This window comes from Drosophila tropicalis, unplaced genomic scaffold (assembly GCF_018151085.1).
Source record: "Drosophila tropicalis isolate 14030-0801.00 unplaced genomic scaffold, ASM1815108v1 contig_593, whole genome shotgun sequence".
NCBI lineage: Eukaryota > Metazoa > Arthropoda > Insecta > Diptera > Drosophilidae > Drosophila > Drosophila tropicalis.
Window position 1 is genome coordinate 5,689,522 of NW_027173070.1, and position 14,594 is coordinate 5,704,115.

The 14,594-nt window shown below is 35.9% G+C and overlaps 1 protein-coding gene across 7 annotated transcripts in view; it reads right to left on the reverse strand.

The window, feature by feature from the left end:
- Pkn (serine/threonine-protein kinase N) overlaps nt 1-14,567 on the reverse strand; it is a 38,575-nt gene extending 24,008 nt beyond the window's left edge. For 3 of the 7 annotated variants that reach the window (XM_068291853.1, XM_068291851.1, XM_068291841.1), the window contains exons 1-2: nt 5,206-5,553; nt 1,361-2,096 (exon numbers count right to left, since the gene is read on the reverse strand). In XM_068291853.1, the coding sequence (XP_068147954.1) occupies nt 1,361-1,429 (69 nt within the window). In that variant the 5' untranslated portion in view covers nt 1,430-2,096; nt 5,206-5,553. The other 4 variants (XM_068291843.1, XM_068291845.1, XM_068291844.1 and 1 more) reach the window with 4 other exon arrangements.
- Nucleotides 14,568-14,594: the final 27 nt, after the last annotated feature.

Genomic DNA, 14,594 nt, shown 5'->3' on the forward strand with positions numbered 1-14,594 from the left:
GTCTTTGAAGAGTTGTTAAAAATTTGCAATTGCAACTTGAATAATCAACATATCAGACAACAACAACAAAGACAACCAAAATAAAGGAGGCAAAACCGCCCAATATAATACTATCTACTTTATATACAAATACATATATGTATGTAGGCATATTTAGTATATAATGACAACCATCTGGAAAAGAAGACTGCGTCGACTGAGAAAGTTGCAAAATGCAACGAGAATTGGCACTGGAAACCAAAAAAAAACAAAAAAAAAAAACATGAACAAGACAAAAGAGTAGGCAAAAAAGGCGGCGAAACGTCAATAAATTGTTGGAAGAAAAAAAAATGTTGTGCTGCCTTTCTTTTGTATCTGTATCTGTAAATGTATCTGTAGCTGCCACCGAGTGTGGGCAGAGAGTGAAAAATAAAAGATATCGAAAGTTAGCACTCACTATTGTACAGAAATTTGAATACTCTAACTCAGAGCTTTTTTAATTAAGCCGGAAAACATTTCAAAATGATTACATAACATTTTATTTCGCTAATATATACATATATCGCCTTTGCATTGCCTTATAAACAAATAGTCCAAAATGTAAATTTTATTGAACTCTATGATTAAATTTTTCAAATAGTTTATTTTCATATGTATCTTAAAATAAACTCTTACTAATCTTGACCTTGAGACATCTAAACTTTTGTAATCGATTACAAAATGACAGTGATTAGGGAATTATAAAAAGTAAGAATGTTAAAGCTGAATCGAGTTTGAGTCCTAAAGTTTACTATTGTCTAATTAGGTGGGTAGGTAGATCAAGATCTTTCGTCACTCTTCAAGGATAGCAAAATATGATATTTACAACCACAAAGTTGTATATAAAGACAAGACAAGACTTAAAATCAGAACTTTTTGCAAAGATACACCGAAAATTCTTAGAAAACTTACTACAGATAGAGACAGACATAGATAAAAAACCCTAAAAAGTTGTGGAAAATTCTAAGACAGTCTTCTCCCAATCTAATTCGTCCTTTTACATCCACTAATCTCTATAATGTTCTCACAAACATCATAACAAAGTCTATTTTTCCGTTTCAGCAAGGGTAAAAACAGCAAAAGAAAGAGACACTGGGAGGTAAGGTAGGGCAGAGAGAGAGAGAGAGTGAAATAATAATAATAATGATGATGATGATGATCAAGCAAGCGCACAGCCAGCCCACACAGTTTAATTAAAAACTGTCAGAAAGATCAAATTAAAAGTAATCTCTTTGCTCCATATATACACAGTCATATATACTTGTGAACACGCCATACATAAATAAGGATGATATTGTACATATTTATCATAAATATATATTTTTACCAATATTATACCTACATGCAGATATCCTTTAAGACGCGATCGCAGATCCTTAAGAAAAACCATATTCATTGTGAGAGAAGCCATGTTAAATAATTTGTTGTGTTTTTTTTTGGTTATTCTTTCCGTATCACTTGGTCAATGTTTTTTTGAAAACTATCCATTTGATAGACTTGAGTTCATTCGCGAAATATATACATATATATTTATAAAAAAAAAAAAAAGTATTTTTGTTTTAATTTTTTGGTATGTGTTGTTTTGAAAAAACGCGCAAAAATCGCTTTTAAAATCGTGCGACAAATATTTTAAATTAATAAAATATAAAAAAAAAAGCTTAAGGCTCACATGTTCGTTATATATATATATAGATATGTGTATATAGACAACATCGTTGGTATATCTCTATTTATGTATATATAAGAAATATATATATGTAGATTCTTCTATACTTTTTTTTCTTGTAGCTCCCCGATCTGTGGCAGAAAATGTCAAGGCGCGCACACAAAATGCAACTAGAGGAATATTGGGAAAAGCATCAAAGCGTTCCGAACGAAAGCTTTTTCAATATTTTGTTTTTCCGCGGAGAATACGCAAAAACGTGAAATTGTTGTTGCTGTTGTTTGCTTTTCCTATGGTTTTTCAATTTTTCACTGAGACGCATATGCATCTATATATATCCATAAATATACATGATTTTCTCTAGATGTATATATACCCATTTATCGGTATAATATCTTTTTCTTGGCTTATTTACCTGCAAATAGATAAGAGGGAAAGAAAAAATCAATTAGTAAGTTGTAAAGATTTCTTTAATTTAGTTTCAATTGGCTGATAAATTTCTGGCATTCATTTAATAGGCATTAGGGATATTCATGACACACACACGCACACGCATCACGCATTAAATTGAATCAAATAAACATTGTAACAAGGTTATTGGCTATATAAATATATCATCAAGCAACATCATCGTCGGCGTCGTCGTCGTCGTCATATCATGCCCATACCCTTGGCTCTATATAGCCCCCAGTTTGAACCCACGCAAACCAAAACACACTAAGCACGCACGCCTGTTGCCCCCCTTTGAAGGCCCCGCATCCCAGCCTCATCAATATCAACAAGTGCGGGGAATTTCTTGTTATTGTTGTTGTTTTTTTAAGTGTAACAATTTATTTGATTTTCGCACTCTACACATTAGGAAAAAAGGAAAAAACGAAATGAAGAAACAACTACCATTTCCGGCTAACCAAACATCAAATACCCTAATCTAAGAAGAAAAACAAGGAAAACTACTTCTTTGCCGGATGAAATGTCGTTAAATTGAGTGACCTTAGTTTATCAAATGTTTTTGGGGATTAAAGGCCATAAAATTAGAAACGCAAAAGCTTTACGAGCTTTATTATCATTTTTAAGCTAACCATATCACTGAATGGAAAGAGGTAATAGATTACATATTTCCAAAACAAAATCATTCAAAAAAGTAAAAGAGATAAAGTCAAACCTTGTATTCTAAGCAGATAAAAAGATTTGAAGAATGTAGTAAACTTAATTAATGAAAAGTTAAAAACAAAATATAATAATAATAATAATAATGTACTAGATTAGTGCCTATCCTCTTTCTATTCTATTTAATACAACTTAAGGAAATGGTTCGATGAAAGTTTGAAAAAGATCAAATCAGTTCAAACATTGCTGTTTAGATAAAGAGATAAAACTTGAGTCAAGATGTAAAAAAAAAGAAGTTAAATACTATTATTTTCCTATGAAATTCATAGATAATTTCATATATTGCAGTTGCCTTAGCTAATATGCTCTAACTCGTAAAAAATGAGAAAAAACAAATACATATGACCGAAAATAAATTGCTACAAAAATGCTGACCATTTATAGGTAGAAAAAAAAAGGCAACAAAACAAAAACAATCTGCTTAGTTTTATTATCTTGTTGTTTTTGTATCAAACAAGTGTTAAAACAAAACGCCTAAACAGTTTTCAGTTTTTTTATGTTTCAATTTTTGGAGATTCCAACAGATAGAGGAGAAGAGATCAAATGGAAACAAAAACAAAAAATATCAAAGAAGTTAAATTCGGCTATGCCGAAGTTTATATACCCTTGCAGTCCTTGACAATAATAATTTCACATGTTCAAAATTTCTTTTCTGCAACTCAATTCATTAATATACAAACAAAACAATTTTACTCTTCATACTATGTACAATTTGTTCTTCTTCTTCCCTCATTCCCTAAGCAAAGCAACGCACGCATACACATACAGTTTATGTAGCGTTGCGTCTGTGTGTGTATGCATGTGCTCTGTTGATTTGATGATGACGTAGTAGGCAGCAAGCAGAGCTGCCGGCAGCGATTGAACCGATTTATATAGACTGTAACTTGTGTTCTATTTATCCGATCAGGGTCAAATTTTGGGATCTGAGATTTTATATCAAATTCTATTATATTGGTAAATTTCATGGGGATACTCCAATTTTTGCAAAAATTTTTGTTCCAGAGCTATATGATATAGTAGTCCGATCCCAAAGATTTTCATACTTTATCTCACCCGGGTAAAAAAAAGCTCCCAAAAAAAATTTCATCCCGATAGCTCTTAAGATGGCTGAGTAAAACGCGTACGCACCGACGGACAGACGGACAGACGGACATGGCTATATCGACTTAGCTTCTCATGCTGATCAAGAATATATATACTTTATGGGGTCGGAAACGTCTCCTTCTGTGCGTTACAAACATCTGACCAATTTTATAATACCCTCTGCAAGGGTATAATAAATATATAAAATGAGTTTTTGCATTACAAAACGAGCAAAGTAAATTTTTGATAGCTAAATGAAATTTCCAAATTGGCAGCTGATGGTCCCCTCCTCCTCCCTCTTCATTGAGCCTAATAAGGCATCAGGAGGGCAATAGAGCATTGGTGTGGTGTGGGCAGAGAGAGGGAGGTCAGGAGGAGGTGCTATGACCCAGTGGCAATTGCATTTACAGTGTGCCAAAGCCATAGAAAGGCAAACTGCCAGACAATGCAACAAAAAAAAAAAAAAAACAGCAACAACAACAATAATAACAACAATGTAAAAATTTTCATTTTTCTTTAACGCGCTTTTTCTATACATAACATACCCTGTGTGTAGGGCGTCAGGGTATATTGAAATCAATTGAATTGATGTAACAAATAGAAGAGAGAATAAACTAAAGTAATATATTAACTATAGTCCAATTGGTATTTTAGGCAAACAATATTTGAACCACGCCTCCTTTGGACTCCTGATTATTCATTCAAATTATTATATACTAATTTGCATGTGTTTAGAAGGGTATCTAGCCAGCCTTTACCCTTGAGTTTTAATATTTTTTGTTGTCTTTTTTTTTTTTGCTTATTCAGCACATGCAACAAGTGAATTTGGGTTAAGCCTCCCAGCCCGAAAACTAAGTACCGTAAAAAGCATAAAAAAGCCAACACAGCAGAGCAGAGCAGAGAACACACAGCAAGGTGACAGAGCCAAATCGAGAGAGAAAGACAGAGAGAGAGCATAAAGAGTAAAGAAAAATTAGAACAAAATCGATTTTGCTTTTTCGTATCTTTTTGTTGTTGTGTTTCGAATTTTAATTGATTGTCACTTGGATTTTCACTTTTATACCAAAAAAAAAAAAAAAAAACAAAAAAAGAGAAATGGAATTTCACCCAAAAAACAAAAGCTATTTTATGTTTGATGTTATTGTTTTTGTTGTTGCCTATGTCTTAATTAACTAAAATTTACGGCAAATTAAATGCAAAAAAAACAAAAACGCTAAAAATCATTTAAAAAGAAAGAGGGGAAGAGAGAGAGAGAGAGAGAAAATTAAACTTACACATTTAAAGAATGAACAGCTAATCCAATATGTAAAGTTGAATTGATTTATGTTTTAATGGGCAAAAAAAAGGACATTGACTTTGACTTGAAAAATGCATTTTTGGTGGCTCTTTTATTGCTCTTTTTTTATGCGTCACCCACCATAAGAATGCACAACAATGGTTCGCGGCGGGGCGGGGTATAAAAAGAGGAGGAAGTCGCGCTCTCTTCTTTTTATTATTTATGCAATTTTTTGGTTGCTGTCGACTTTCACACACCGCAACACAAAAACAATAACAAATGCAACCGAAACGAACGCAGCGACGACGACGACGACGATAACGCAGCTGAAGCCGGCTTCTTAGTTGACGACTGAAAGTTAACTGTAGTCCCCAAACGGAAGGCAGAGCACACAAACCCAAAGCCCCAAGCAAGCAGAGCATGTGAGCGCGAGAGAGAGCGATTGAGTAGGAGATTATGACCAAGAGAGGGTAAGACAAGAGAGCAGCTCAAAGTGAGAGTCAAGTTAGTAGCAGCGGCAGTGGCAGCAGAGTGTCTTGCATGGTTCAATGAATGATGGAAGATAGAAATTGGGTGGTGGTGGGGCGGTGTGCGTTCGACTGACTGCAAGCAAATACATATGTAATAACGGCAAGAGATAAACTAGCATATCTTAATAAGTACGTCATATATAGCATAAGTTCTATCTAGAAGTATTAATCTCAAAAATCTATGTTTTATATCTAAGGTATCTGCCTACAATATATTTTCGTACAAATCATTCAAAAGCTAAACGATCGTAACTTATAAATTGCGCACTAGATTCTTATGACGTCACACACTGCAGCATAACGGACCTGCGCAATGTGCTGTATTCTTAACCATGGAGACTGACTGCAGGCCCCAAGCATTTCTTTTCTTAATTGGCCGAAGAGAGTGTGATGTGAAGTGAAGTGAAGTGATGTGAGAGGAGAAGAAAGGGGAGCAGCAACTTTGCTTCTGTTACTACTTCTTATTTTTGTTGTTGCTGTTGTTGTTCTTATGCTCTAGCCAGCAGCTTTTTATTGTGCTAGTTCTGAGAATTATACAGCTATGTTTGATTAACATTTGGAAGTAAGAAACAACAATAACAACAACCAACAATACGAAGAAGATGTAAAGAAGAGGAAGAAGAAAGGTTTTTGTTTTTGGTTTTAGTTTTCGAGTTTTACATTTCTCACTCTATAATATATCTAGACCCATAATAGAGATAAGCTGGATAAATGGAAAATTCTATGGATATACTATGTAAATGGCCTGAAAAAGAACACAGCAGGGCATCGCTTTTTTTTTTAAACCAGAATAATTGTAACGGTGCATTTTCTTCAACACACACTCTCTCTCTCTCCTATACCCCCATCCATCTACCTGTACCACTCAAGGGTTGGAAACCTTAGTAATGCGCTTCACCTTCGTCTGACTTTTGGCTAATTAGATATTGACAGTCCTCGCCCCCAATTTAAATGGTTTACTAAATGGAAACCAGAGTCAATTTCGGCATATGCCATTTTCTCGCATACCCTTTGCGAGTTGTGTTATATTAATTCATTTTAAAATGTCAGAAAACTGTTGCAATAGCTCCAACTAAACTTAAACGAAGTAAGTCATGGTGATGACTTTACCATTCATTAAGAAAAACTATACGAAATTCCATTTTATCCTATGGGTTACTAAAAGTGCAACTTTTCCCATTTACCGAAAGGGTATATAAAAGGGTTGCAACCACCTTTTATTAGAGACCAACCGGATGTCGGATATATGAGCAAAACACATGGCAAATCGCCTCCGGCTCTGTCTGATAAGCTCGTTCAGTTGGAAAAAGTCAATAAAATTATGTTATTTTTTTCTTTCGTTCGCTTCTTTTTTTTTTCGTTTGTTTTTGGTAATACTTTATGGCAAAATGCGTCATGGCAAAACCCACGCTAGCCGCCCGACCGCCCGTCTAAGAGGTTGACAAACCCAAAAAGTCATGCCAAAAAACAGATATATACAGATATATGTACAAAATCTCTGCCAGCCAGTTTCAACATAATTACACACACACACACAAACAAAAAAGGAGGAAAGAAAAGTGCGCAAAAGGAAAAACTGTCATCAATGATGATGATGATGATGGAAATGAAGGAAATTTTTAATACACTTTTACAATACGACGAGTTTCTTAAGCTCTTAAAAGATTTTTTCAAATGAATACCAAAAGATAAGCTAAAAGTATTTAAATGTGAAACTTAAACTCAAAAAACTTTTGTAAATTTATTACTTCACTTTTTGGTTGAATCGTAAAATTGAGATTGCAAAGAAAATAGCGATAATAATAAAATTTTTAGCTAATTACAATTTTTTATTAAACATTTTTTTGGGGCAATGTACATTTTTTCCATTGCTTAATGGGAAAGGTGTATACAAAAAATAAAACCGTAAGCTCAGAAAAAGGGGGTAAACACTTTTACTAAACGATTTTATATTTTTTTTCGTTAGGCAAATTTTGTATTCATTGAAAAACTTAACCACCATAAAAAAATTGCATAAAAGCAAAAAAAAATAGGCAAAACATGAGAAAGAAAACTGAAAGTTGCTTTGGCATTCAGGCGGAAAATGAGCCCAAGCTAAGTCTGTCTTGTCAATTTTATACTTTATATAGAAAGAACAATGAAGAAAATGCAGAAGAAAAAAATTTAACTCAAGATCTGTAGACAGATATGTATGTGTGTACGATTTGTGTTGAACGAAAGGGAAATTTTTTTTCTCGGAAGATTTCTGTCAGAAATGACAACAGCAACAAGCTGAAAGCTAAAAGACTGTAACTCCGGCGTTTAGGGCCAAGTCAAAGGGGAGCCGCCGCCGCCGCCGACAGTTCCGACTGGCTGGCTTTAAGACATATCTTTTACTCGATTTCGAAGGGTGTCGAGACTCATTTGCATCTCAAAAGATAGATGAAAAACTCCACCAATTAATTTAGAAAAGTTTTGCCTATGCACATTATTCCAACGGTTTGATATTAGACAATAAATGATGGAAATATACAAAGAAACAGTTAAAAAGATGAGAGAGAGAGAGAGACCAGACATAAGCGAAGACCTGGCCTGGAAGCTTGGGGGCCTGGGAGTGTGAAAATTCTGTAGACAACCCAAAGGTGAAAATGCAAAAAAAAAAAACCAACTAAAGCAAAGCCTAATTGCATTAAGAGCTCGAAAATCAGAGCAATTCCCACAGAATCATTGAGGCATTAGCCGTGCTGCACACGTAATGTGATTAAGCGGCATCTGTTTGCAGAGTGAACTATTGGAGATGTCATCGTGAGGTCAAATCATCTGGTCGGCAAAGTCTTTGAAACTATGACAAATTGTAGCTGATTTCTTAGTTGTTTTGTTTAATTAATGATTTGTTTTTGGATCTACTAAAACTAATGAAAAACTGTCTTAAAAACTAATACTAGGATACTATACACTAGTATAATTTATTTAGACGACTAACTCTATTAAAAGCCAAAGAGTTTATGTTTTCAATTCCACGAAATAAAGAAAAGTGTTGAAAAAGTCATGATCACGCTCACGCGCTGACTCACGTTCTCATTACTAAGCTTAAATCTAAGCTAGTATTGTTGTTGTTGTTGTAGTTGCATTCAATCAACAAACAACGGCATTTTGAGAGCAGCAAACGGCAGCAGCAGCGACAGCGGTCAACAACACTTGCAGCTGTACAGCTACACACACACGCACGCATACATACAAGGAGTAGTAGATGAGGAAGCTTACCAAGCTTAGACCAAAGCGGGTGCAAGAGAAACAGAGAAGAGACATTGGTCGAGGTTTGAGAGCGTGTGCATGTGTGTGTCTGTTTTTTTTTTTTTTTTTAACAGGTGTTTTAAGTAAACACAAAAACAATTGCATGGCTAGATGATGATGCCGCCCCGCTCTTGCGCTCTCTTCATCGATCCGCTCCCTCTTTCAAGCATGCACTCTGCGCCTGGCTAACTGACTGGCTGGCTGGCTGGCTGGCTGGCATGTCTTTTTTAAGATTATTAACATGCTGTTAATTTGATTGAAAAATAGTTTATGGCAATAGCCTCTCATGTGCACTTGACTTTTTGTCGTTTCAAGTGAAAGTGAAAATTGCGAAAAATTATATACAGAGAGCAAGTTAGCTAGAGAGAGAGGGATCAATGTTACCGCAGTCTAAATGCAATTGATATAACGGTATTTATAATAGCTGGACGAAATGGTTTACCAGCTGTTATGGCCACTGTCGTTCTCTTGCCCTCACTCTCTCACACACACACACACCGCTAAGTTCCAATTTTTTCTCTCTTTTTACTAACATTCCATCCTGTGACAAGTTCTACTTTCTTCAACAACTTGTTCCAGTCCCCATTTCCATCTATCCCCATTTGTAATTTGCAAGCCAAAAACTCCTAAAACTAACTAACGTTGTCCCAATTTCTAGAGTTCCCGCTTCCTCTCTCTCTCGCTATCTCCCCCACTTTTAGCCCCATGTTTTCTGTTGTTGTTGAAGAATCATCCATTGAAGTAATTGGGGACACCTGCATGTGCCAAATTCAAGCAGATTTCCAGTTTCGTGGCTTAAAACTAGTTCCGATCCAAGCTTTGGCTTAGTGTAGAAGGATTAGAAGTGGAACAGAAAGAGGTGGTGCGGCGGGGGGATTTGGTTTAAAAATTGCAAAGAACTTTAATCTGAAATCGATATGGAACGATGGAATTTTACTGGCAAACAAAGAATTGGGAATCATTCGCATTAAGCCTGTGTATGTAGGTAACAAATCTCATTAGGTTGTTGAGGGTAAAGGAAATTCGAATTCCCAATGAATTTTGTGACTATTGCAATTTCATTGGAAAAACAATAACAAACAGAAAGTAAGAAAGAAAGTCGTACTCGTCGTCGTCGTCGTCAGGCATTGAAAATCATTTAATTAACTTGCTGCTGTTGCTGCTGCTGCTGCCATTGTCGTGTCAGGTTATATCACATCATTCATCTCTGTCTCTCATTGAAATAACAGCCTGCCACCAGTTGGCCATCGCATATTGCTTTCTCGGTCTCTCTCTCTCTCTCTCTCTCTCTTTTGCTCTTTCGAACTGTCTCTCCTGTGTTTGACTAGGTTAATTCATAGCTCAGTTTGCCTCTTGGTCACATTTAATTGCATGGCAATTGATGGGTTCAATTGCGCAAATTATTGCTTTGACTTTTGCGCCACTAGCTCCATCACAATCATTCACCTTCCTCTACCCTACACTACCCACCCTACCATCCACCCAACGTTCCCATCTATATTATGGTCGTGGTTAGATAAGAGTCTAACTAGCAGAGGTAACAGGTAGATGGAGATCATTTTGCCGCAAGATAATGTGAAACAACAATGATGCAAAAGACACTATGAAGAAGTCACTTTGATGAGGAAAACCTATGAATAAAACTTGGAATCAAAGGGTAAAAAGCCGTTATTGTTCTTTGTTCTGAACGAACAAGTGAGCTTTAGATTCATTCAGACTATACTTTGGATTTTCTTTTTAAATGTCAAAATCTCATCTCTCTGCATTATGTACTAAGAATTTTCTAAAGCGCAGATACATAAACAAAATAATAATAATCTAAGCTAAACAGGCGACATTTTCATAAACAAATCACGTGTCTGTGTGTGATAACAGAGAACGAACTGGCTTTTTTATCAGTCTCATAATCGTCATCATCATTTTGATCCTCACGATTTTGATCAACAAAGTATACAACAACACAACAATTTAATAAGATACAATTGAATTTAATTAAATGCAACTTTGGCTCAGGGTCGCACGGAAATCATAAACCAAAGACAGACCGCAACAAACAGCTAAATACCCTTTTAATTGATACATAGATATGTTTATGTTCATATGTATGTATACAACCTATTCCAATAGACATTGCGATAGTCAAGACAAGTATAACTAAATTGTTTGCCAATGGTCAACCTGTAAGGATCCCCACAAAAGATAAACAAATGTGAAATGTAGATGGGTCCTCTCCAATCTGCTTCTCCTACTGATGCCGCCGCCACCCATTTGTTTGTCCAACTCTCTGACAGGCTGTCAGTGGCCAAGATGTTGGCATACAGCAAATGAGGGGGCTTAAATATTTAACTTTTTGTCCATTTCGATCTTTAGTTAGTTACGCTAACTGCAAAATCTATACAATAAATTAAGTTAAAAAAAAAAATTTAAATGTCTAAAATGTTTGATCAAATTTAAAACTAGAAATTAAAGCTTCATCATTGCGAATGAATTCCCTTGAAAATCAGAAATTGTTGTACTCTGACTTTGTTCAAAATGTCTTTACAGGTATCTTAGTAAGTCTATTAAGTAATTTAAAAGTATATTTATCGTAAAAACTGAGATCTATGTCTCTCAGTGCTCTGACATTTAGGGCAGCAAATATATTCAATTATGGTAATTATAAAAGAAATTTAGTACAACAACCCACGATTCGAGTTCTGAAGCATCGTTGATGTTCTTAAACATTATTGTAAATACAATATATTGGATTAGGGCCAGCAAAGGGTTAAAATTGTGATGCAAAACTGGCTGACCCTGTTCTGTTCCATTCTGTGCTAAACCGGTTAAGCCGAGACCAACTCAGGTGCATGTAGAGGAGGGGAAAAAAATAAAAGTATCTTCATCTTTATACCATCCCATCTCATTTGAAGCGTCGGCGGCATCTTTTGGATGCCATTTTCTACAATTATTCTGTGTAATTCACTTTATTCTTTGAGTCATGAATGAGAGAATGAGAGAGGGATGAACCAAAACCACCCAAACCCCTGTCCGACTGACTGACTGACTACGTGATGCATTTAAAGATTCAACTGCAGACGGTAGCCCAGTTGGCATGTAGTTGATAAGCAACTCTCTAGGCGATAAGACTAGGGCGTCTGAGTTGAACTGTCTGCCCCTCTTTCTCTTCACAAACACTTTGCGTCATTCAAAGGGGTAATTGCAAGTATAAGTAGTCCATTTTTGTCCCATCTTTTTGCAAAATGTTGGCTATTTATAAAACTTTATGCACAGTTAATTCTTTGCCCTCTGTGCACACAAATACCCTGGGAATCGGAAGAAAGAGAGAGATGAGTTGACTTTAATTTAAATCAAGAATGTTTTAAGACTCTCGTGCGATTATTTCGACTGAAAATCTGTTTAAAAGACATCTTCTTTGGGCTATTAAATATATTTAAAGGACATGTCTATTGGGCCTTTTGGGTGGACACAAATTTGGCAACGTTTGCTGTAAAGAGTTTTTGCTCTAGCAAAATGGCCTTCTGCATTTTAATTGGTTGATTTAGAACTAAGTAGTATTAGCCTTGAATTTAATAGTTGGGCAAATGACTAGCCAGTGCGGGATCAATTAAACTTGTTGGGCAAAATGAGCAATGCTTTCCCAATCGCAACTGAGTATATAAACATATTAAAAGCTGTTTAATATTTGATTTCCAAGACTTATATTCCTTAAATCCAGCCCTGATCTGCCCTCTAAGGGGTATGCAAATGGTCTTTACTAGCTAATAAAACAAAGTTCTTGTTTATTATGCCAACATAAAGACTGAGAATTCAGAAGGAGGGTGGAGAGGCGAGAGAGTCACTTAAAGCAATTGACAGACGTCAGACTAGGCACGCACTAGTGGGAGGTCGGCAAAAAAAAAAAAAAAAACAACACAAACACGCAACAAAATGTGTAACAAACAAATTAAAGTGATGTCATTTGCAGTTGTATTTCTATTTAGTATTATTACCAACTATTATTATTATTGACCAAGCGCATTAAGTGGCCCTTTACAAGGATCGAATGGGCAACAGGTGGTCGTGAGTTAGAAATAACTGTTTACATTTTTTTTTTGTTCTTTTCTCACCTGATAATGCGAATCCGACATTTTAATGGTTAACTTGGCTGGCTTGGCCCCTCCTCTGGTTGAATCACACGTCTTTAGCTTTTTTTTGGGTTTTTAATATTTTCTTTTGAGTTTGTTTGTTTTTTAATTGGCGCCGCACGCTTACGTACATACACACACATACACAAATACTTGGACACACACGCACGCACACAGACAGGCAGGCACAGGCAGGCGCGGGTTTTGATTTTTACTTTTCGAATTTTTGTTATTTTTTCTTTCTTTGATCTAAAAAAACACAAAAATTATTTAACAACAGAATTAATTGTTGTCAACAGGTGGAGCAACAATAGAAAGTTGAAAGAACGAGAGAGAGTAAGCGGGAGAGAGAGTGGGAGCGCAACAGATGGACAAACGTAAGAGAGAGAGAGTAAGAAAGGTGTGGGCAGGATTGCTATCTTTACAGTGACTCAAACTAAATTGTTAGTGCTAGAATTATCATTAGACTTCTTTGGCATTTGAAAAGAGAAAGTGTGGTGCCCTTTCAACTGTAGTTTAAAAGAAAAAAGTCAACTAAATGGAATTTATGCTTTTTGTGCAAGCAATTTCAATTACATTAGTTGGCAAATAGATTGAGGCCCACTGTGTGGACAAATATTATGCATATGGGAACATCTTTTGCCTCTCTCTTACACACTCACACACACATACTGGCACTTATGCAGACAATGGGATGAAAACAGTTGCCTTTCTGTGTTTTTAGTTGTTGCTTGATTAAAGCTGCAATTGTTGTTGCTGTTGTTGTTGCAATTACGCCTTTATCGCAATTCGTATTTATAAATAGTCAGACAGCAGCCACTACAACAAGGGAAAGGGGCGGGGAGGAGCCCATATAATCAGTGGCGCAAAAAAAAGTAGTAGCTTGCGCAGCTAAATAACTGCGTTGGTATGCGTCTGTGTGTGTGATTATTCTGTGCGAGGGTATTTCAAGGGAGTGAGAGAGAGGCAGAGTGTGAGAGAGTCTATACCGGTTGCATGGTAAATGGCGTCGACATCCGCATGCACCTTGAAACATGGCCAAGATTGTTTAAACAAAAAAGCTATTCACACACACACACTCACACTTTCACATACCTTCACACACACACACACACACACTCAAAGAGAGAGGGGCACGCAAGAATTTATCTTTATATTTAAGATCTTCTTTCGCTGTTGCTTCTGCTTCTTCTTCCACACATTTATCTCTATTTTGTTATCTCCCTCACTCTCACGTCGCTCCACTGCGACGGCTGCAGCGTTGGCGATTTCACAATATTGTTTTCGCTTTTTTCAATATTATTATTTAAATATATATTTGAATTTTATAACACTTTTAACTTTTTTGTTTTTTGTTTTCGTTTCGCACTTGATTTTCGTTGCCTCCCTCACTTTTTGTTCGATGTTGTTCGACTTACGCGGTCCACGACACTGATGTCACTTCAGCTTTTTTTCTGCCA